Here is a 25,486-nt window from a genome sequence, read left to right as displayed (position 1 = left end):
CCTGAAACAATTACAACATTGTTAATTGGCTGTGTTGTTCAGTCGCTCAGTCGTGTCCAACTCTTTGCGACCCCATGGACTGTAGCACACAAAGCTTACCTGTCCTTCACCATCTTTTGCAGTTTTCTCAAACATGGGTTCATTGAGTCAGTGATGCTATCTAACCATCTCATTCTCTGTGACCCCTTTCTCTTCCTCCCCTCAATCTTTCCAAGCATCAGGGTCTTTTCCAATGAGTTGGCTCTTTGTATCAGGTGGCCAGAGTATTGGAACTTCAGCATCAGTCCTTCCAATGGATATGCAGGATTGCTTTCCAGTTGGGATTGACTGATTGAATCTCCTTGCAGAGAAGACTCTCAAGAGTCTTCTCCAGCGCCACAGTTCAAAAGCATCAATTCTTTGGCACTCAGCCTTCTATATGGTCCAACTGTCACATCCATATATGACTACTGGAAAAACTGTAGCTTTGACTAGACAGACCTTTGTTGGCAAAGTGATGTCTTTGCTTTTTAATATGCTGTCTAGGTTTGTTATAGCTTTTCTTCCAAGGAGCGTCTTTTAATTTCATGGCAGCAGTCACTGTCCACATGATTTGGGGCCCAAGAAAATAAAATCTGCCACTGTTCCCATTTTTTCCCTATCTATTGGCCATGAAATGATGGGACCAGATGCCATGACCTTAGTTTTTTGAATGTTGAATTTTAAACCAGCTTTTTCACTCTCCTCTTTCACCTTCGTCAAGAGGCTTTTTAGTTCCTCTTCACTTCCTGCCATTAGGGTGGTGTCATCTGCATATCTGAGGTTGTTGATATTTCTCCCAGCAATCATGGTTCCAGCTTGTGCTTCATCCAGCCCAGCATTTTGCATGATAAACTCTGCATATAAGTTAAATAAGCAGGGTGACAATACACAACCTTGATTTATTCCTTTCCCAACTTTTAACCAGTCTGTTGTTCCATGTCCGGTTCCAACTGTTGCTTCTTGACCTGCATATAGATTTCTCAGGAGGCAGGTAAGGTGGTCTGGTATTCCCATCTCTTGAAAGAGTTTCCACCGTTTGGTATGATCCACACAGTCAAAAGCTTTAGTGTAATCAATGAAGCAGTAGTATCCCACTGAGAATAACTAGAACAGATCAAAAGAATGAAATACCTCCTCGAGAGCATGGAAACACTAATAAAGTACTGAAGAATCATGGATTTATCTGCTGAAATTGAGCTTTGCATCTGGGCCCCTTTTGCCCAATCAAGAAAATGCAGATGGGAGGTTAAGTATTACTTTTGATAGCTTCACGGGGCTGGAATTGAAGTCTAGGATCCACTAAGAGTGGGAACCTTTGTAAAATTACCTCTCCCAATCCCAACACATGCACACTCATGCGCGTGCATGTGTGCACACACACTTTAGGTTAGAATTCAAAAGTGCCGTATCACAGGCATAAGTCATCTAGCTCTTACATACAGCAGCTCAGGTCAAAGTCATCTGGGTGACCCAGAAACATGTTAATTTCTGAAATTGGATTATATCAATAGTTATTCCAGACTCTTCTAGGCTTTCTTAGTTTGAAAGAAGCGAATAAGCCAGGAGCAGGAAAGGAGAACTGAAAAAAACTGCTCACAAAGAGGTTGATCTTTCACTGAATACACTGCCTCAGCACTCTAGGCTAAGAATGGGGAATCAAGATAAAGAAAGATCTGTGGGGGGCGGGGAGGGGGAGAACTAGATGGAGGAGTAGGTGGACATGGAGTACATCTCTCTCCACGGGTACATCAGGAATACACCTCCAGACACAGACGTGCATGCAGAGCACCAGCTGAGAGTGGACAGGAGGATCTGACCAGTGGAAAAGAATATATAGACCCACGCAAAACTCGGGAGGATGAAAGAACCAGGGGGAAAACAGGAGTGTTAGTAGGACTGGACCTGCCCTCGGCGGGTGGGGGAACTGAGGCAGGAGTCCCATCCCCGCATCGGGGCAACTGTCTGGGTCAGAGGAGAAACATTTAAGGCTGGGAGTGAAACAGCTGATCTGCGGCAGCCTAAATGGAATGAGAATCAGACAGTCCTTGCAGCAGCCATACATACACCGGACAGGAACGCAGGTCTCCTGGAAAGGGAGTGGCTAGGAGCTGGAGATTGGGGATTGTGGAGCAATCTCAGGGCAAGGGCTGCTGTTGACTGCAGAGAGAGAGATCGAGGGGATGCAAGGGAGGAGATAGTGGTGAAGGAAAGCCAGGCAGCCATGGAAGCAAGGCGATACTGCTGAGTCACACGTAGGGGGTGGAGCCATCACCATAGCCTCTCTTTCCCCACTTGCCAGCATCAGCAGCTGAACAATAGAGAGGCTGGCCCATCGAACGTCTGACGCACTGAACTACAGAGTAGGACCCCACCCAGGGTGCTCCTTTAAGTGCCTGATGTGCCGATCTACAGAGTAGGACCTCAGCCAGGGGGACCCCTCTATGTGCCTGACACACGAACAACAGAGAAGGACCCCAGGCAAGGGAGCCCTCTAAGTGCCTGAACAGGTGGAGTTATGGAGAAAGACTGGCCAAAGAGGCCTTCTGATCGCCAGCTACAAGAGGCTTGAAAAAAGACTCTGATAGGGCCATAACTCCTGTGTCAGAGGCGGTCTGTGTCCCTGAACACTTGGCACCACCAGGGTCCCCACAAGCCAAGCAGCTGCACCACCTTCACATTCAACAGTCACTAGGGCAGAGCTGCCACAGGCAAAACATGTCCTGTGTCTATGCGCGCAGGATCGCTTTGGTAGTGTCTGACTCTTTGTGACCCTGTAGACTGTTGCCTGCCAGGGTTCTCTGTCAGGGAGGGGGGTTCTCCAGGCAAGAATACTGGAGCACATTGGCCAATACTGGTTGCCATACCCTTCTAGAGCACTGTATTTCCTGCTTCTCTAGCTGCCAGCCCCTCTGAGAACCTGGTGCTGCCAGAACCCCTGCAACTCAAGCAGCTGCACCGCCTCCACACCTGGCCCTCACAGTTTCAAGCCAAAGTCCCTCAGTGCAGCCTCGGGAGCAAACCCCAGTGGACTACCCACATGCAGAAAGTGAAAAGTGAAAGTGAGTTGCTCAGTCGTGTCCGACTCTTTGCGACCCCATGGACTGTAGCCTACCAGGCTCCTCTGTCTGTGGGATTTTCCAGACCAGAGTACTGGAGTGGGTTGCCATTTCCTTCTCCAGAGGATCTTCCCAACCAAGGGATCGAACCCAGGTCTCCCACATTGTAGGCAGATGCTTTACTGTCTGAGCCACAAGGAAAGTCTGACCCACATGCAGAGGTAGAAACAAAAGCATAATTGAAACCCAGGAGCAGTGTAACTAAGGAAGAAGACCCAGAACTTTCCCACCAGCTGCAGATTAAATCCACACGATCAGCTAGGCAGACTCTGTGTCTATGGAATATATAAAAGGCCATTGAGAGGTCCCATAAAAGAAAACGCACTAGTTCTGATAGCTGTGTGCATTGGAGGCAAGATCACACAGGAGTAGGACCAGATTAGAATGTGAGCTGTCCCCACAGCAGGTCCAGGGACGGGCACAGTGTTGGAGGGCATCCTAGGGAGGTGAGGTGGACAGTGACTCCCAGCGAGGGAAAGGACTCTGACAGCAGTGACTCAAGAGAAACATTTATGGAATAATAAATAAGAATATTATGTTTTGACTCGCTTTGTAGATTCATTTGGTTTTTTTCTTTTATTTCCCCTTCTGTTGTTGTTGTCAATTTTAATGGCACTATGAAGTCTGATTAAGCTTTTGAGCTTTCTTTTTTCTTTTTTTCTTCTTCAGTCAACAATTTTTATTGATTTTATAAACCTCTGCCTCTACATTAGGCTTTTGCAGTTCTGTGGAGTTTTCCTCTTTTATAATTTTAATTTTTAAACCTATTATTATATTTTCTAAATTTATTCCTTTGTTTGCTTTTCCTATTGTTCTTTTCCCCTTGCAGTTAACCTTTGATATATATATATATATATATATATATATATATATATATATATATATATAAATCTTCTTTATCTACCTCTATTTAACATTGCATATCTATTCTTTTTTCCTTTTCTTTATTTCCTTTCCTCTCAACATATTTGTTAGTTTTATTTTCATTGCTTTATTCTCCAGTTGGCACCTTGCTTTAGTTTTGTTTTCCAGTTTGTGCTTTAGCTAGTTTTGTTCTTAACTGGTAAATATATTGTTTGATTTTCTTTGTTATCTAGGTCAATCTGTTGTACTTTATTTTTGTCGGACTGTTTTGACTTTGCTCATGGGTGTACATGTATATGTGTATATTCCATTATTTTATTTATTATTTGCCTGATTTTGTAACTGCCACTTATGTGGGGTTCATCTTTGGTTTCTCGTTTTTGGATATTTGTTGGGACTTCCCTGGTGGCTCAGACGGTAAAGTGTCTGCCTACAATGCGGGAGAACTGGGTTCGATCCCTGGGTTGGGAAGATCTCTTGGAGAAGGAAATGGAAACCCACTCCAGTACTCTTGCCTGGAAAATTCCATGGACAGAGGAGCCTGGTAGGCTACAGTCCATGGGGTCGCAAAGAGTCGGACGCAACTGAGTGACATCAATGTCAATGTCAATGTCATAACAAACCACTTGTGGAATCTTCATTCCTGACCAGAGATCAAACCCTGAGCCTTTGGAGTGGGAGCACTGACTCCAAGACCCTAGACTACCAGAGAACTAACCCTCGGGAGTATCAAATAGTGAGAACTCACAGAAAAGAAGCCACTTGAATACAAGACCTGGCATGGCCCAACCACCAGTAGCACGCTGTGCAGGATGCCTCACCTAAACAACAAACAAAACAAAAATACAAACCCAATCATCAGCAGACAGGATTACCACCTCACTCAGCCTTGCCCATCAGAGGAAAATATCTCAGCACAAATCTCACCCTATACGAAGCTCACACAAACCACTGGACCAACTGTAGGAGGGCAGAAACCAAAAGGAAGAAAGAATTCAACCTTGAATCCTGGGGAAAGGAGACCTCAAACATAATAAGCTAAAAAAAATAATGAAAAGGCAGAGAAATACTGCACAAATGAAGGAATAACCTAGAAACAGAGAAATCCAAATAAGTGAAGAGGAAATAGGCAAACTACCTGAAAAAGAAGTCAGAATAACGAGAGTAAAGATGATAAAAACTTTGAAAACAAAATGGAGAAAATGCAAGAATCAGTTAACAAAGACCTAGAAGAATTAAAGAATGAACATACAGAGACAGACAATGCAATTACTGAAATTAAAAATACTGTAGAAGGAATCAATAGCAGATATCTGAAGCAGACGAACAAATCAGTGAGCTGAAAGATAAAATGGTGGAAATAACTTCCACCATCATAAATTACTTATTTCCACCAAAATGAAATAACTTTATTCTGAAGAGCAGAATAAAGTAAAAAGAATGAAAAGAATTGAGGATAGTCTCAGATACCTCTGGGACAATATCAAATGCACCAACATTCAATTTATAGGGGTCCTAGAAAAAGAAGAGAAAAAGAAAGGGTATGAGAAAAATTTTGAAGAGATTATAGTTGAAAATTTCCCAAACATGGAAAAGGAAATAGAGAATCAAGTCCAAGAGGCGCAGAGTCCCATACAGGATAAACCCAAGGAGAAACATGCCAAGACACATACTAATTGAACTAACAAAGACTAAACGCAAAAAAAGAATATTAAAAGCAGCAAGGGAGAGGCAACAAGTAACATACAAGGGAAACCCTACATGCTTAACAGCTGATCTTTCAGCAGAAGCTCTGCAGGCCAGAAGGGAATGGCAGGACATATTTAAAGTACTGAAAGGGAAAAACCTACAACCAAGATTAGTGTACCTGGCAAGGATCTCAGTCAAAATTGATGGAGAAATCAAAAGCTTTTCATACAAGCAAAAGTTAAGAGAATTCAGTATCATCAAACCAGCTTTACAACAAATGTTAAGTGAACTTCTATAGTGAGGAAATACAAGAGAAGAAAAAAAAAAATCTACAAAATCAACCCCAAACAATTAAGAAAATGGAAATAGGAACATATATAATAATAATTACTTTAAATGTAAATGGATTAAATGCTCCAACCAAAAGATACAGACTAGCTGAATGAATACAAAACCAAGACCAATATATATGATGTCTACAAGAAGCCCACTTCAGACCTCAAGACACACATAGACTGAAGGTGAGAGGATGGAAAAATATATTCCTTGCAAATGGGAAACAAAATAAAGCTGGAGTAGCAATCCTCACATCAGACAAAATAGATCCTAAAATAAAGAATATCACAACAGATAAGGAAGGACACTCCATGATGATCAAGGGATAAATCCAAGAGGAAGACATAAAAATTGCAAATATCTATGCACCCAACATAGGAGGACCTCAATACATAAGACAAACACTAACAGACATGAAAGGAGAAATTGACAGTAACACCATAATAGTAAGAGACTTTAACACCACACTCACACCAATGGACAGATCATCAAAACAGAAAATTAATAAGGAAACACAAGTCTTAAATGATACGTTAGATGAGATGGATCTCACTGATATCTTCAGGACATTCCATCCAAATTCAGAAGCATCCACCTTCTTCTCAAGTGCACATGGAACATTCTCCAGGTTAGACCACATCTTGAGTCACAAATCAAACCTCTGTAAATTTAAGAAAATTGAAATCATATCAAGCATTTTCTCTGACCACAATGTTATGAGACTAGATATCAATTACAAAAAAAAAAACTGTAAGAAACACAAACACATGGAGATTTAAACAACACATTTCTAAATAACCAATGGATTACTGAAGAAATCAAAAGGGAAATCAAAACTTTCTACTAACAAATGACAATGAAAACACAACAACTTAAAACCTATGGGATCCAGCAAAAGCAGTTCTAAGAGGGAAGTTTATAGAAATTCAATTCTACCTCAAGAAAAAAGAAAAACATCAAAGATACAACCTAACTTTACACCTAAAACAACTGGAGGAAGAGGAGGAGGAAGAAGAAGAGGAAGACCCCAAAATTAGTATAAGGAAAGAAATCATAAAGATCTGAGCAGAAATAAATGAAAAAGAAGTGAAAGAAACAATAGTAAAGATTAATAAAAGTAAAAGTTGGTTTTTTGAGAAGATAAACAAAACTGACAAATCTTTAGCCAGACTCATCAAGAAAAAAAAAAGAAGAAGAAGAATCAAATCAACAAAATTAGAAATGAAAAAGGAGGGGTTACAACAGACAGTGCAGAAATACAAAGGATTACAAGAGACTGTTATGAAAACTATATGACAATAGGATAACCTGGAAGAAATGGACAGATTCTTAGAAAAGTTCAATCTTCCAAGACTGAACCAGGAAGAAGTAGAAATTATGAACAACCCAATTACAAGCACTGAAATTGAAGCTGTGATCAAAAATCTCCCAAAAAAGAAAAGCCCAGGACCAGATGGCTTCACATGAGAATTCTATCAAACATTTAGAGAAGAGCTAATGCTTATCCTTCTAAAACTCTTTCAAAAAATTGCAGGTGAAAGAACACTTCAAAACTCATTCTATAAGGCCACCATCATCCCAATACCAAAACCAGACAAAAAAAAAAAAAAACACAAAAAAAGAAAACTACAGGCCAATATCACTGATGAACATAGATGCAAAAATCCTCAACAAAATTTTAGCAAACAGAATTCAGCAACACAATGAAAAGCTCATACACCACGATCAAGTTGGGTTTATTCCAGGGATGTGAGGATTCTTCAATATACACAAATCAATGTGATATACCATATTAACAAACTGAAAGATATAAACCATATGATAATCTCAATAGATGCAGAAAAAGCCTTTGACAAAATTCAGCACCCATTTATGATTAAAACTCTTCAGAAAATGGGCATAGAAGGAACTACCTCAACAGAGTAAAGGCCATACATGATAAGCCTACAGCAAACATTATTCTCAATGGTTAAAAACTGAAAACATTCCCCCTAAGATCAGGAACAAGACAAGGGTGTCCACTTTCACCACTATTATTCAACATAGTTCTGGAAGTCCTACAGCAATCAGAGAAGAAAAAGAAATAAAAGGAATCCAGATCAGAAAAGAAGAAGTAAAGCTCTCACTGTTTGCAGATAACATGGTACTGTACGTAGAAAACCCTAAAGACAGTATCAGAAAATTACTAGAGCTAATCAGTGAATTTAGCAGTCACAGGATACAAAATCAATACACAGAAATCACTTGCATTTCTATAACTAACAATGAAAAATCAGAAAGAGAAATTGAGGAATCAATACCATTCACGATAGCAACAAGAAGAATTAAATACCTAGGAATAAACTTACCTAAGGAGGTGAAAGAACTGTACACAGAAAATTATAAGACACTGATGAAAGAAATCAAAGATGACATAAACTGATGGAGAGATATTCCATGTTCCTGGGTAGGAAGAATCAATGGTATGAAAATGACTATGCTACCAAATGCAATCTACAGATTCAATGTGATCCCTATCAAATTATCACTGGCATTTTTCACAAAACTAGAACAAAAAATTTCACAATTCATATGGAAACACAAAAGACCCCTAAGTAGTCTTGAGAAAGAAGAATGGAGCTGGAGGAATCAACCTTCCTGACTTCAGGTTATACTACAAAGCTACAGTCATCGAGACAGTATGATACCGGCACAGAAACAGAAATATAGATCAATGGAACAAGATAGAAAGCCCAGAAATAAACCCATGCACCTATGGATACCTTATTTTTGACAAAGGAGGCAAGAATATACAATGGAGCAAAGACAGCCTCTTCAATAAATGGTGCTGTGAAAACTGGACAGCTACCTGTAAAAGAATGAAATTAGAACACTTCCTAACACCATACACAAAGATAAACTCAAAGTGGATTAATGACATAAATGTTAGGCCAGAAACTATAAAACTCTTAGAGGAACACATAGGCAGAACATTCGATGACATAAATCAAAGCAAGATCCTCTATGACCCACCTCCTAGAGTAATGGAAATAAAAACAAAAAAGTAAACAAGTGGGACCTGATTAAACTCAAAAGCTTTTTTACAGCAAAGGAGACTATAAGCAAGGTGAAAAGACAGCCCTCAGAATGGGAGAAAATAATAGCAAATGAAACAACTGACAAAAATTAATTTCCAAAGTATAAAAGTACCTCATACAACTCAATACCATAAAAACAAACAACCCAATCAAAAAGTGGGGAAAAAGACCTAAACAGACATTTCTCCAAAGAAGACATACAGAAGGCTAACAAACACATGAAAAGATGCTCAACATCACTCATTATTAGAGAAACACAAATTAAAACTGCAATGAGATATCACCTCACACCGGTCAGGTGGCCATCATCCGAAGTCTACAAACAATAAATGCTGGAAAGGGTGTGGAGAAAAGAGAACACTCTTGCATGGTTGTTTAGATGTAAATTGATACAGCCACTGTGGAAGACGGTATGGAAATTCCTTTAAAAACTACGAATAAAACCACCATATGGCCCAACAATCCCATTCCTAGGCATATACCTCGAGGAAACCAAAATTGAAAAAGACACATGTTCATTGTTCATTGCAGCACTATTTACAATAGCTAGAACATGGAAGAACCTAGATGTCCATCGACAGATAACTGGATAAAGAAGCTGTGGTACATATACACAATGGAATACTACTCAGCCATAAAAGGAAGGCATTTGAGTCAGTTCTAATGAGGTGGATGAACCTAGAGCCTAAAGTCAGAAAGAGAAAACCAAATATGGTATATTAATGCATATATAGGGAATCTAGCCCACTCCAGTACTCATGCCTAGAAAATCCCATGGACAGAGGAGCCTGGTAGGCTGCAGTGCATGGGGTCCCTAGAGTCGGACACGACTGAACGACTTCACTTTCACTTTTCACTTTCATGCATTGGAGAAGGAAATGGCAACCCACTCCAGTGTTCTTGCCTGGAGAATCCCAGGGACGGGGGAGCCTGGTGGGCTGCCGTCTATGGGGTCGCACAGAGTCGGACACAACTGAAGCGACTTAGCAGCAGCAGCAGGGAATCTAGACAGATGATACTGATGAACCTATTTGCAGTGCAGCATTGGAGATGCAGACATAGAGAACAGACTTGCGGACATGGTTGGAAGGAAGGAAAGGGTGGGATGTATGGAGAGAGTGGCATGGAAACCTATATAGTGTCATATGTAAAATAGATAGCCAGTGGGAATTTGCTGTGTGACTCTTACTTATGACAATAGAATCTTGTGTGGATGAAGGGTTAATGTTAATATACGTAAAGCATGTAAAACAGACTTACTAAGGCAACATTCCTTTGTGTGTTTCACACATCTCCATTCACACAATAGCCCTGGAAATAAGAAAAATCATCATTCCCATTTTATGAAGGAGAGAGTTGAATTATTTGGCTAAAAAGTTGCAGAGTTGGGATTTCAACCTAGGCATGAAATTCCAAGGTTCCTGTTGTTAACCAGACTTCGTTGCTTATATAGTACAAAAATACATGCACAATATTCCATATGCTATGGCAAGATGATACAAAATTTTAAAAAAGCCTCCTGACTTCTTCTTAGATGGTCCCAGGTATGTGTTCTATGGGTTAATCCCTTCCTTCCTTCTTTTGCTTTGGGAAAGTCATTAATCCTCCTTCTATATCACTCAGGCAAACTTCACCCCCAGGTACCACTGGTTAGGGCCAGTGACAACCTGAGGGTTCTGACTCCCCCTCCTGGGAGTGCTCCATGGGCTTGGGGGTGGGGGGGTCTCAGCCAGCTTTCCATGCTCTGGGTTCCCACACACCTCCTATAGCCACTCATCACTGCCCCCCCCACCCCATCCTCTCTTTGCTCACATGGGGACTGGAGGGGGTTGCTGAGAGAAGCTGTCTGTGCAAAACGAAATTCTAGGGTCTAGACCACGGCCACAGACATGCTCCAGTCCAAACTCACTCTGCCAAGTCTCTGGCATAAAATGTTGGCCTGTACAACACACACAATCATAGTCTCGAGGCTAAACAAGCCCTCAGAGACCAAACTGTCATTTTCAGATTGGGACCTCTAAGCCAAGGCTAAAGAGAAGATCAGCCCAAAGTATATTTCTGGCAGCTGCAGAGATCCTTGTTTCCTGATGTTCTGGCCAAATTAACACAGTGCTGCCTTTGGTGGGAGCCATCACTGCTAGACAACCTCCTACCTGGAAGGAGAAGCCCTACACACAGAGTCCTTCCTTCCACAGGCTGTGAGGGTGCCAGAAACAAGCTGCCGTTTCTTAGAGAAGATACACTTTTTATTAGAACCTTGGGCTTCCCTAGTAGCTCAGACAGTAAAGAATCTGCCTGCAATGCAGGAGACCAGGTTAGATCCCTGGGCCAAGAAGATCCCCTGAAGAAGGGAACAGCAACCCACTCCAGTATCCTTGCCTAGAGAGTCCCATGGACAGAGGATCCTGGAGGGCTACAGTTCATGGGGTTGCAAAGAGTTGGACACGATCGAGTGACTAACACTTTTACTTTCTGTCAGTAATATTAATAAACAGGTGCCCTGCAAGTGAAACTGAAAGGTGCTCAGTCGTGTTCTACTCCTTGCAACCCCATGGGGATAAAAGTAAACGCAAACCTCTTTGAAGCAAGACTAAAGAAACATAAACTCAGCCTGCGCCTGTGGCCTCCTCTCTGCTACCTTATGTATTTGTGTTTTAATTAACATTCTAAAGTATTCCAAGCTGTGTTTTAAAAGTCCCGCCTCTGCCTTCAGTTGACAAAGGGCCATGTTTAACACACTCTGGCATGACGTAGGTTCTGCCTCCAGGCAGAAGGTGCCAGTCCACAGCAGGCCTTTCTGATTGCCATTTCTTTTCTTTGCCCCGACTGGCCAGGCTCTGCTGCAAAACTGGTCTGCTACTTCACTAACTGGGTCCAGTACAGAGAGGGGGCTGCTTGCTTCTTACCCAAGGATGTGGACCCCAGTCTGTACACCCACCTCATCCGTACCTTTGCTGGCATGGACAGTCACCAACTCAGCTCCATAGAGTGGAATGAAGAGACACTCTACAAGGAATTCCATGGCTTGTGGAAGATGTGAGCTGCAGTGGAGGGAGTCAGGGTGGGAGGTGGAGAAAGCAGGTGCCTCCTCTCAAAGCCAGAAACCTTCCCCAGCACTGCAATCTAGCTACAGACCTGCTATGTGGATTTGGGCAAATCTCATCTCTTCTCTGAGCTTCTTGTTCTTATATGGAAGAGGCGAGTGTAGATAAAGACTTCTTTAGGGCCCTTCCAGTTTAGGTCTACATGGAATCTGGATTGTGAAACTTTTCCTCTGCTGGGAATGAGTGCCCTTATTTCTCCTAAAATCTATCTTTCAGCTCAAGTGTTAAGAAAGAAAGAAAGTGAAGTTGGTCAATCGTGTCCGACTCTTTGTGATCCCATGGACTGTAGTCTACCAGGCTTCTCTGTCCATGGGATTTTCCAGGCAAGAGTACTGGAGTGGTTTGCCATTTCCTTCTCCAGGGGATCTTCCTGACCCAGGGATCGAACCCAGGTCTCCTGCATTTCAGGCAGACGCTTTACCTGCTGAGCCACCAGGGAAGCCCAGCTCAAGTGTTATTACTACCTTAATAAAGCCTGTCTGAAGATCTGCCCTGATCTCTTGCTTTCTGAGTTCCTTGAGTGTACAGCTCCCCAGCCAGAGAAGAGGTCCTTAAAGGCCAGAATATGTCTTTTCTTTCCCAATCTAGAGCTTCCCTGGTACTGATTTTGAGCATAGGGATTTAGATGTCCCCAATCTTGCCTGGCATGCTGTGATTCATGGGGTTGCAAAGAGTCGGACACGACTGAGCGACTGAACTGAACTGAACCTCACCCCATCAGCCCTGCAAGTCTCCTTGCTTCCTTGTTAGTGAAATGAGTCCCAGGATCTGGCTGGATCAATCCTGGCCCTTCTCTTGTCTTCCCTAGGAATTCCAAGCTGAAGACGCTGCTGGCCATTGGGGGCTGGAGCTTTGGCACTCAGAAGTGAGTTGTTGTGGGCACCTTTACATGGCAGGGTCCCTGATGGGGAACTGGCCAGAGAGACCCCCGTCAGGGAATCAGCCATGCTGAGGTGTGGCCAGGGTGAGGGGGGGTGAGAGGGAAGAGTGGACTCTGAGAGCTGAGCTTCCTTCTGAGTTCTTGCTACCTCACTGGGAGGCAGTGGAGTGGCTTTAGCTCCAGGCCATTGTATATTGTCTTGCTTTAAATGCGACCCAGAGATTCTGACCTCGTCTCAGGCCTCAGCCTTTTCCTCCATGAAATGGGTAGAGGGAGAGTCTCAACTAATCCCAGACAACATTTAATGTCTGTACTTTCTGAGCTCTGAAACAGTATATCTGGGAATTTTTGTTTCCTTTCTGGGTGTCAAAGACAGTCAGTGAGATCGAGCTGGGATAGCAGAATATTGACATTTCTAAGATATTTTTGATTATTTATGGAGATAGTGGAATGGTATATTTGGAATCAGAGTTTTCCTAGAAAGTCATAAATATGTGGTCCCCTAAATTTTAAGCCAGTCTTTCTAATATTTTTGGATCATGACCCCTTTTAAAAACCTGATGAATTTTATGATTCCCCTTCCCAAAACACTAGTTATATAGATTTTTCATTGAAATTCAGAGTTCTTAACCTGGAGTTCCTGGGCACACAAACCCCACTTAAAAACTGATGCTATTAAACAAGTCAAATTAATAAATAAAAAAATAAAGATAGAAATAGTCTTTAAAAACTCAAGACCCCCAAGAAGTCCAGGGACTTCTTGAGAAAGTGGGATGTGGTGGGGTAGTTCCTGGGGCACCTTAGGATTTTTAAAGAGCTCTGGATTAGTAACAGTAATAATAATAGCCACGAAGCACTCTACAAATGTGACTTAGAAGAAAAGTGACCGTGTTATCCTGCCAAGGAAGTAGCCCAGCAGGCTCTCAAGATTACCAGATCCTCACTAACCTGCTGGGCTTCTCTTCCTCTTCATCTTAGAAACTGACTCCTCTTCTTTTCCCCAACCTCCATGCTAGGTTGACAGCCAGGTCTGATTCAGAGTAGGATAAATCTCTGGGCAGGGAAGTGGCAGTAGGCTTCTGGAGGAAATTTTGGGAAGCAGAGCTCTTAGTGAGTCAGTGTGCCCCTGTTGATGTCAGTGTTTGGAGGCAGAGCACACTTCTACATTGTCCCTTTCCCTTAGCCAGGCCTATACCCCCCAGCAAATAGCCAGCAGCTTCTGAAGCATGCCTCCAGCACTGTGCTGGCCTAGATAGCCGAGTGCCAATATCCTGAGAAGTTTCTCTCATGACTCTGAAGAAGCATGACCCACTGTACCACATGAAGACAGGCCCACACTGCCCTTCATCACCCCACAGGTTCACGGACTTGGTTCACTTCAGTTCAGTTCAGTTCAGCTGCTCAGTCATGTCTGACTCTTTGTGATCCCATGGACTGCAGCACGCCAGGCCTCACTGTCCAACACCAACTCCCAGAGTTCACTGAGACTCACGTCCATCGAGTCAGTGATGCCATCCAGCCATCTCATCCTCTGTCATCCCCTTCTCCTGCCTTCAGTCTTTCCCAGCATCAGGGTCTTTTCAAATGAGTCAGCTCTTTGCATCAGGTAGCCAAAGTATGGGAGTTTCAGTTTCAGCATCAGTCCTTCCAGTGAATATCCAGGACAGACATGGTAGCTACAGTCAACAACTGGCAGACCTTTGTCGACTCAGCCATCAGGTTTCTGCACAAATATGACTTTGATGGCCTTGTCCTTGACTGGGAGTACCCAGGAAGCTGAGGGAGCCCTCCTTCAGATAAGCAGCACTTCACCGCCCTGGTGCAGGTATGATTGGGTGAGGTAGGAGAGATCTAGTTGGTCAGGGGGACACATAGGTGCTGCTCTGCCCCAGGCTCAGCTGCTTTATTTATCTACAAAGTATCGACCTGTGGTCAGTTTTCAGATTCCTGCATGGGAAAATTTGCTTGGGGTTCACTGTGCTACATGGTCCCTGCCTGTGTGTTTACTCTGAGCTACTCTTGCAGGACCTGGTCAATGCCTTTCAGCAGGAAGCCCAGACCTCAAGGAAGGCATGCCTTCTGCTGAGCTGAGCCATCCCAGCAGGACGACCCTACAAAGAAGCTGGATATGAATGAGGGGGACAAAATTGCTCTGTGAGTCTCAGGCAGATGGCGTGGACTCTGTGTTCTCTGCAGGGGAGAGAGACCAAGGGCAAGCTAAGCCTCCCTCAGAGTGGGGATTCACCTGTACACCAGCAGACCCAGAAAGGATTTGCTTACCATATCTGCTACTTCACTCCTCTGGAGTCCCTCTCTTTGGAGCCCTGGACCTTCCCTTAAGAATTCAGTCTTGAAATACTCCTGGGAGGGGAAAGAGGGAAGCCCTTAGCATCTCTAGGAGAATGAGTTGTCTAGCTCCTTCCCACCCCAAACCTATAGAATCAGAACCTTTACCGTAATGAGATTCTCAGGTAATTTATTTGTACAACTAAAATTTGAGAAATGCTGAACTAGATTTCCCTTCAAAATAGCATAAGGCATCCTGAATGGACTCTGTCCTGAGGGTGCTGAGGGGACAGATGGGGGAGCATGCTAAAGACTCGAGCTGCCAAGAATGAGAATGGCCTGGATAATGCAGTGACTGGGGAGTGCCACCAGGGTCTCGTGTCTCCCAGAGCCAGAGAGAGCCTGCTCCCACCACCCAGCGTGTGGCTGGCTGGTCTCTCCCCAGGCCACACACCGTGCAGGGAAGGAAGGAGTGAGCAAGGGGGAGAGCTCCACCCTACTCACTAGCCCCTCACACTCTCTTCCCATGCCTCATGCAGGAACCTGGATTTCCAAAGCCTGATGGCCTATGACTTCCATGGCTCTTGGAAGAAGACTACAGGGCACGACAGCTCCCTCTGTAAGAGGCAGGGAGCGTGTGGGGTCATGGACAGACTCAAGGTGTGAAGTGATAGAAAACGCCCTGCACAGGCCCTTTCCAGTGGCCCCTTTCCAGCCTTAAGAAACCTAATGGAAGGGAAAAGCAGGATACCAAGCAAGGCATGGAGAAGACAGGATTTGTCTGTTTCATGCTTGTTTGTTTGCTTTATTTTCCTGTTGCATGTCACTGCCGAGGAGAAACTTCCACAGGACTGGGGAACAAGACTCGGAGGGGCACAAACAAAACCTTGTGTGCACCAGGACACAGGATAAAGGAGCAGTAACCCCAAAAGAGACTGAGCCAGACTTGCCTGCAAGTGTTTGGGAGTCTCTGGTGGAGGCGTGGGTCAACAGTGGGCTGCCGCAGGGTCAGGGACACAGACAGCAGCAGTCTTGGGAGGCATGGTGAACTGGCATAAGTCCCTTTGGAGAAGGTCACAATGACCCCTACCATAGTTTGGCCTCAGGCCAAACTACAGCAAGGGAACATAACCTCACTCAACAGCAGAAAATTGGATTAAAGATTTACTGGGCATGGCCTTGCCTGCCAGAGCAAGACACAGTTTTCCCCACAGCTAGCCCCTTCCATCAGGGAGCTTGCATAAGCCTCTTATCCTCCTCCATCAGAGGGGAGACAAAATGAAAACCAAAATCACAGAAAACTAACCAAAATGATCACATGGATCATAGCTTTGTGTAACTTTATGAAACCATGAGCCATGCCATGTAGGGTCACCCAAGACAGATGAGTCATGGTGGAGAGTTCTGACAAGCTGTGGTCTACAGGAGAAGAGAATGGCAAACTGCTTCAGAATTCTTTCCTTGAGAACCCCATGAACAATATAAAAAGGCAAAGAGATAAGACACTAAAAGATGAACTGCCCAGGTCAGTAGGTGTCAAAGATGCTACTGGAGGGGAGCAGAGAAATAGCTCCAGAAGCAATGAAGAGGCTGAGCCAAAGAGGAAATTACTCCCAGCTGTGGATATGTCCAGTGGTGAAAGCAAAGTCAAATGCTGTAAATACCAATATTGCATAGAAACCTGGAATGCTAGGTCCATGAATCAAGGTAAATTGGATGTGGTCAAGCAGGAACAAGAGTGAACATCAATATTTTAGGAATCAGTGAACTAAAATGGATGGGAATGGGAAAATTTAATTCAGATAATGAATACATCTACGACTGTAGGCAAGAATCCCTTAGAAGAAATGGAGTAGCCCTCATAGTCAACAAAAGAGTCAGAAATGCAGTACTTGGGTGCAATCTCAAAAATGACAGAATGGTCTTAGTTCATTTCTGAAGCAAACCATTTAATATCACAGTCAGTTCAGTTCAGTTCAGTCACTCGGTCATGTCTACTCTTTGTGACCCCATGGACTGCAGCATGCCATGCATCCCTGTCCATCACCAACTCCCAGAGCTTACTCAAACTCATGTCCATTGCACTGGTGATGCCATCCAATCATCTCATCCTCTGTTGTCCCCTTCTCCTCCTGCCTTCAATCTTTCCCAGCATCAGGGTCTTTTCAAATGAGTCAGTTCTTTGCATCAGGTGACCAGATTATTGGAGCTTAAGCATCAGTTCTTCCAATGAATATTCAGGACTGATTTCCTTAAGGATTGACTGGTTTGATCTCCTTGCAGTCCAAGGGACTCTCAAGAGTCTTCTCCAATACCATAGTTCAAAATCATCAATTCTTCAATGCTCAGCTTTCTTTATAGTCCAACTCTCACATCCATACATGACTATTGGAAAAACCATAGCTTTGACTAGACAGACCTTCACTGGCCAAGTAACGTCTCTGCTTTTTAATATGCTGTCTAGGTTGGTCATAACTTTGCTTCCAAGGAGTAAGCGTCTTTTAGTTTCATGGCTGCAATCACCATCAGCAATGATTTTGGAGCCCCCCAAAATAAAGTCTGACACTGTTTCCACTGTTTCCCCATCTACTTCCCATGAAGTGGTGGGACTGGATGCCATGATCTTAGTTTTTGAATGTTGAGCTTTAATCCAACGTTTTCACTCTCCTCTTTCATTTTCATCAAGAGGCTCATTAGTTCTTCACTTTCTGCCATAAGGGTGGTGTCATCTGAATATCTGAGGTTATTGATATTTCTCCTGGCAATCTTGATTCCAGCTTGTGCTTTATCCAGCCCAGCATTTCTTATGATGTACTCTGCATATAAGTTAAATAAGCAGGGTGACAATATACAGCCTTGGCTTACTTCTTTCCCAATTTGGAACAGTCTGTTGTTCCATGTCCAGTTCTAACTGTTGCTTCCTGACCTGCATACAGATTTCTGAAGAGGCAGGTAAGGTGGTCTGGTATTCCAATCTCTTTAAGAGTTATCCAGAGTTTGTTGTTATCCATACAGTCAAAGGCTTTGGCATAGTCAATAAAGCAGAAGTAGATGTTTTTCTGGAACTTTCTTGCTTTTTCAATGATCCAATGGATATTGGCAATTTGATCTCTGGTTCCTCTGCCTTTTCTAAATTCAGCTTGAATATCTGGAATTGAATATCTGTAATTCAATCCTGTACCCCAACACTAATGCCAAAGAAGCTGGAGTTTAACAGTTCTATGAAGACCTACAAGACCTTCTAGAACCTACACCCCCAAAGGATGTCCTTATCATAATAGGGGACTGGAAAGCAAAAGTAGGAAGTCAAGAGATACCTGGAGTAACAGTCAAGTTTGGCCTTGGAGTACATAATGAAGCAAGGCAAAGCCTAACAGAGTTTTGGCAAGAGAACATACAGGTCATAGCAAACACCCTCTTCCAACAACACAAGAGAGAACTCTACACATGGTCATCACCAGATGTCAATATCAAAATTAGATGATTACATTCTTTGCAGCCAAAGGTGAAGAAACTCTATGCAGTCAGCAAAAACAAGACTTGAAGTTGACTGTGGTTCAGATCATCAGCTCCTTATTGCAAAATCAGAGTTAAGTTGAAGAAAGCAGGGAAAACCACTAAGCCACTCAGGTATGACCTCAGTAAAATCTCTTATGCTTATACAGCGGGAGTGACAAATAGGGCCAAGGGGTTAGATCTGGAAGATTAGGGGTTAGATCTGGCAGAGTGCCTGAAGAGCTACTGACAGAGGTTCCTATCACTGTACAGGAGGCAGTGACCAAAGCCATCCCCAAGAAAAGGAAATGCAAAAAGGGAAATGGTTATCTAAGGAGGCCTACAAATAGCTGAGAAAAGAAGAGAAGCTAAAGGCAAAGGAGAAAAAGGAAGATGCACATCTGAATGCAGAGTTCCAAATAATAGCAAGGAGAGATAAGAAGGCTTTAAGTGAAGAGTGCAAAGAAATAGAGGAAAACAATAGAATGGTAAAGGCTAGAGATCTCATCAAGAAAAATTAGAGATACCAAGGGATATTTCATGCAAAAAAGGGCACAATAAAGGATAGAAACAATATGGACCTATCAGAAGCAGAAGATATTAAGAAGAGGAGGCAAGAATACACAGAGGAACTATACAAAAAAGGTTTTAATGACTGGGATAACCACAGTGGTATCATCACTCACCTACATTCAGACGTGCTGGAGTGTGAAGTCAAGTGGACCTTAGGAAGCATTACTACAAACAAAGCTAGTGGAGGTGATGGAATTCCAGCTGAGCTATTTCAAATCTTAAAAGATTATGCTATTAAAGTGCTGCACTCAATATGCCATTAGAAATTTGGAAAACTCAGCAGTGGTCAGAGGACTGGAAAAGGTCAGTTTTCATTCCAACCACAAAGAAGGGTAATGCCAAAGAATGTTCAAACTACCACACAATTGCACTCATTTCACATGCTAGCAAAGTGATGCTCAAAATCCTTCAAGCTAAGCTTCAACAGTTTGTGAACAAAGAACTTTAAGATATACATGCTAGATTTAGAAAAGGCAGAGGAATCAGAGATCAAATTGCCAACATTCATTGGATCCTAGAGAAAGCAAGGGAATTCCAGAAAAATATCTACTTCTGCTTCATTGTTAAAGCTTTTGACTGTGTGGATCACACCAAACTATGGAAAATTCTTAAAGAGATGGGAAGACCAGACCACCTTACCTGCCTCTTGAGAAATATATATGCAGGTCAAGAAGTAACAGTTAGAACTAGACATGGAAAAATGGACTGGTTCCAAATTTGGAAAGGAGTATCAAGGCTATTTGTTGTCACCCTCCTTATTTAACGTATATGTAGAGCACACCATGTGAATGCTGGTCTGGATGAAGCTCGAGATGGAATAAAGATTGCCGGGATAAATACCAATAACCTCTGATATGCAATGTTACGACTCTTATGGCAGAAAGTGAAGAGGCACTAAGGGGCTTCTTGATGAAGGTGAAAGAGGAGAGTGAAAAAGCAGGCTTAAAACTCAACATTCAAAAAATAAGGTCATGGCATCCAGTCCCATCACTTCATGGCAAATAGATGGGGAAACAATGGAAACAGTAACAGACTTTTTTTTTTAATTCCAAAATCAATGCAGCCATGAAATTAAAAGATGCTTGCTCCTTGGAAGGAAAGCTATGACAAATCTAGACAGAGTATTAAAAGGCAGGATATCACTTCACCAACAAAGGTTTGTATAGCCAAATCTATGATTTTTATAGTAGTCATGTACAGATGTGAGTTGGACCATAAAAACGTCTGAGTGTCAAAGAATTGATGGTTTCTAACTGTGGTGCTGAAAAAGACCCTTGAGAGTCCCTTCTACTGCAAGGAGATTAAACCAGTCAATCCTAAAGGAAATCAACCCTGAACATTCACTGGAAGGACTGATGCTGAAGCTGGAACTCCAACACTTTGACAACCTGATGCAAAGAGCTGACTCATTGGAAAAGGCCCTGATGCTGGGAAAGACTGAAGGCAGGAGGAGAAGGGGATGACAGAAGATGAGATGGTTGGCTGGCATCACCAATTCAATGGACATGAGATTGAGCAAACTCCCAGAAATAGTAAAGAATAAGGAAGTCTGTTGTGCTGCAGTTCATTGGGTTGCAAACAGTCGGACATGACTGAGCGACTGAACAGCAATAGCTGATTAACAATATTGTGATAGTTTCAGGTGAAGAGTACAGGGACTCAGCCACAACATATACATGTGTCCATCCATTCTCCCCCAAAGCTTCCTTACTATCCAATGCCACATAACATTGAGCAGAGTTCCATGTGCTATACAGTAGGTCCTTGTTGATTATCCATTTAAAATATAACAGTGTGTACATGTTCATCCCAAACTCCCTAACTATCCTTTCCCCCAGCAACCATGTCTCACTTTCTAAGTGAGTCTCTTTCTGTTTTGTAGTAGGTTCATTTGTATCATTTCTTTTTAGGTTCTACATATAAGGGATGTCATATGATATTTCCTCTTCTCTGTCTGATGTACTACACTCAGTATGAGCTTTCTATGTCCATCCATGTGGCTGCCAATGGCATCATTTCATTCTTACACACACACACACACACACACACACCCACCATATCCTGTTTAGCCATTCATCTGTTGATGGACATTTAGATTGCTTCCATGTCTTGGCTGTTGTAAACAGTGCTGCAATGAACATTGGGATGCATGTATCTTTTCAAATCATGTTTTTCTCTGGATATATGCCCAGGGGTGGGATTGCAGGGTCATATGGTAGCTCTCTGGAGAAGTGAATGGCTACCCCCTCCAGTATTCTTGCCTGGAGAATTTCATAGACTGGTAGGCTACAATCCTTGGGGTTGCAAAGAGTTGGACATAACACCTTATCTAAGGGTAGCTATAATTTTAGTTATTCAAGGACCACCATATTGTTCTCTATAGTAGCTGTACCAATTTACATTCCCAGCAACAGTGTAGGAGGGTTCCTTCTCTCCACATCCTCTCCAGCATTTTTGTGGATTTTTTTGGAGATAACCATTCTGGCTGATGTGAGGTGATATCTCATTGTATTTTTGATTTTCATTTCTCTAATAATTCTAGAGGAGATCAGTCTTGGGTGTTCTTTGGAAGGAATGATGCTAAAGCTGAAACTCCAGTACTTTGGCCACCTCATGCGAAGAGTTGACTCATTGGAAAAGACTCTGATGCTGGGAGGGATTGGGGGTGGGAGGAAAAGGGGACGACAGAGGATGAGATGGCTGGATGGCATCACTGACTCGATGGACGTGGGTTTGAGTGAACTCTGGGAGTTGGTGATGGACAAGGAGGCCTGGCGTGCTGTGATTCATGGGGTCGCAAAGAGTCAGACACGACTGAGTGACTGAACTGAACTGAACTGAATAGTTAGTGATGTTGAACATCTTTTCATGTGCCTATTGACCATCTGTATTTTGTTTTTAAAGAAATATCTGTTTAGGTCTTCTACACATTTTTTGAGTGGATTGTTTGCTTTGATGCTGTTAAGCCTTATAAGCTGTTTATAAATTTTGGAGACTAATCTCTTACCAGTCAAATCATTTGCAAATGTTTTCTCCCAATCAGTGGGTTGTCTTTTCATTTTGTTTATTGTTTTCTTTTGAAAACTTGGTTAAGTTTTCAAAAGAAAAACTTTTGAGTTTAAGTAGGTCCCATTTGTTTATTTTTGTTTTTATTTCCATTGTTCTAGGAGATGGATTGAAAAAGATGTTGCTGTGATTTATGTCAGATAGTGTTCTGCCTATGTTTTCCTCTAGGAGATCTTTAGTGTCTGGTCTCACATTTAGGTCTTTAATCCATTTTGAGCTTATTTTTGTAAATGAGTTAAAGAAAGATCTAATTTCATTTTTTAACACGTGGCTGTCCTGTTTTCCCAGTACCTTTGTTGAAGGGATCTTTCCAATATTGTAATCTTGCCTCTGTTGTCATAGATTAATTGATCATAAATGCGTAGGTTTATTTCTGGGTTTTCTATCCTGTTCCATTGATCTCTATTTCTATTTTTGCACCAGCACTGTATTATTTTGATGACTGTAGCTTTGTAGTATAGTCTGAGGTCAGGAGCTTGATTCCTCCAGCTCCACTTTTCCTTCTCAAGATTGCTTTGGGTATTTGGGGTTTTTTGTTTCTTCTTACAAATTTTGAGATTTTTTGTTCTAGTTCTGTGAAAAATGATGTTGGTAATTTGATAGGGATTGCATTGAATCTGTAGTTTGCTTTGAGTAATATAGACATTTTGACTATATTAATTCTCCCAATCCATGAACATGATATATCTTTCCATCTGTTTGTGTCTTCTTTGATTTCTTTCATCAGCATCTTATAGTTTTCAGTGACTGAAATTCATTCAATCAACTCTGACTCTTTGCAACCCCATGAACTATACAGTCCACGAAATTCTCCAGACCAGTATACTGGAGTGGGTAGCCTTTCCCTTCTCCAGGGGATCTTCCCAACCCAGGGATCGAACCCAGGTCTCCCACATTGCAGGTGGTTTCTTTACCAGCTGAGCCACAAGGGATTCCTTAAATTCCATGTTTCAATTTTTAATAGATACACTAATTTACTTACACAGGACGTATTACCATTTGCTATGTAGCATTAAAGTTTCCAGCTAAGAAACTGGTTAGTGAGATGAGAAGCACCAGGAAAAAAGAAAGAGTCGACCATCTGAGGAGGATAATAAAGGAAAGACAGAAGGAGGCTGGATCCTTTATGATGTAGTTTAACTACTATAATGATTCTAGAACCACCTACCCCCAGACTCCTTCTTGTAAGGGATACTTAAATGTCTTTGCTTCTTTAAATCCCCGATAGAGAGAGAGAGAGAGAGAGAGAGAAGCTAGTTATAAACTTTTGTATCAGTTCAGTTCAGTTGCTCAGTCGTGTCTGACTCTTTGCGACCCCATGAATCGCAGCACGCCAGGCCTCCCTGTCCATCACCAACTCCCGGAGTTCAGTCAGACTCATGTCCATCGAGTCAGTGACGCCATCCAGCCATCTCATCCTTTGTCGTCCCCTTCTCCTCCTGCCCCCAATCCCTCCCAACATCAGGGTCTTTTCCAATGAGTCAACTCTCTGTATGAGGTGGCCAAAGTATTGGAGTTTCAGCTTCAGCATCAGTCCTTCCAATGAATACCCAGGACTGATCTCCTTTAGAATGGACTGGTTGGATCTCTTTGCAGTCCAAGGGACTCTCAAGAGTCTTCTCCAACACCACAGTTCAAAAGCATCAGTTCTTCGGCACTCAGCCTTCTTCACAGTCCAACTCTCACATCCATACATGACCACTGGAAAAACCATACCCTTGACTAGGCAGACCTTAACTTTTGTATAGGATTCATATAAAAAAATTATTTTTGGAACAAAAGTAGTTAAAAACTTGGATTTAGAAGAGAGTCATATGAAAATGGACCTATGCAGATACAAAGCTGAAGAAGGTGGAATCATTTGGCTGCGTGTAGCCTTTAGCGAGATCACAAAGTGCTCAAAAAGTCTTTTACCTTTTCAACCAGACTGTCATGTTTTCCTTTAAAGTCTTCACTAACGTTCAGTGTTAAGATAGGCACTTCTTGTAGATAATAAAAGTTGGTTTTTAGTGTTCCATGCAGGTGCCAGCTTTCATGCTTTCTGAGTACAGGTCTTTTGTCTCCTTAGGTAGGTTTATTCCTAGGTATTTTATTCTTCTTGATGTGACAGAATGTGTAGCATTTTGGCTTATATTAGACACAATAAACCAATCTAACAGTATCATATAAACCAGTGACTATTTGGGAGGCTGTCTTTGAGCTCAAGTTTTCAGTTCAAATGGTTCCTGCTCCCTTCATATACCCTCAATCCCGTTTCCTTCACAATAATGGATAACTTTTGCTCCTTGTCACTAACTGACATTCTGGAAAGTGCTTTAACAGGCAAGAGCTTTCCCAAGTTGACAGCATCTCAGGGGACGTCACTCAGGGAAGAGCCACCCCTACCCCACCCCAGTCCCTGGAAAGGGCAGACCTGAATCCAGACTGGGGTAGGGGTGGGGGGGTTTCCTGCCCAGCTCTTCCTCACTGAGTAGGCTAGATGGTTTTATAAGCCCATTCTATGTTTTAAAAGTCAAGACTGGCCATATCATTTCTCCTTCTTAGCATAAACAAGAACAACAAAGTGTCCTAAATTAAAATATTTGTTAATTCTGAGGAGCCCACATCTTTGTGTGTCAGCTAGGTGGAACCTTTAGGACTTGTGTGACTTTTCACAAATAAAGTATACTTCTTTAGGCACTGGGGCCAGATGTCTAGATCTCACACAGCCCAACCCTCCACTCTCACCTGGAAAACTGTATGGGTCCCAGGGGAAGCCAGCCCGGGTATGTGGGGAGACACACAAAGCCCTTCAGTTGAGAAGTGAGGGGTAGAACCCCCACTGGCATGGTGCCCTCCAAACTGTGTGCTCTGGGTCAATCTGGGGGAATGGAGGCCTTTCCCCTCCTACAAAGAGGCCTTCTACTCTGCGTACTGTGTGCCCTGTCAGACTGCTTCTGATCAGAGGGGTGAATTTTCCAAATTTGGATAAAAACGCCA

The 25,486-nt window shown here is 42.6% G+C and overlaps 1 protein-coding gene across 1 annotated transcript in view; it reads left to right on the top strand.

Annotated features, from left to right (window-relative positions):
* CHIT1 (chitinase 1) overlaps nucleotides 1-25,486 on the top strand; it is a 33,767-nt gene that overhangs the window by 1,092 nt on the left and 7,189 nt on the right. Inside the window, 9 exon segments of the mRNA XM_070384715.1 lie at nucleotides 2,919-3,067; nucleotides 3,868-3,903; nucleotides 11,931-12,139; nucleotides 13,016-13,072; nucleotides 14,750-14,912; nucleotides 15,113-15,220; nucleotides 15,222-15,241; nucleotides 15,913-16,033; nucleotides 18,310-18,325. Coding sequence (XP_070240816.1) covers nucleotides 2,919-3,067; nucleotides 3,868-3,903; nucleotides 11,931-12,139; nucleotides 13,016-13,072; nucleotides 14,750-14,912; nucleotides 15,113-15,220; nucleotides 15,222-15,241; nucleotides 15,913-16,033; nucleotides 18,310-18,325 — 879 coding nt within the window.

This window comes from Bos mutus, chromosome 16 (genome assembly GCF_027580195.1).
Source record: "Bos mutus isolate GX-2022 chromosome 16, NWIPB_WYAK_1.1, whole genome shotgun sequence".
In the NCBI taxonomy this organism is placed as follows: Eukaryota; Metazoa; Chordata; class Mammalia; order Artiodactyla; family Bovidae; genus Bos; species Bos mutus.
This window is presented reverse-complemented; position numbering and strand designations above follow the sequence as displayed.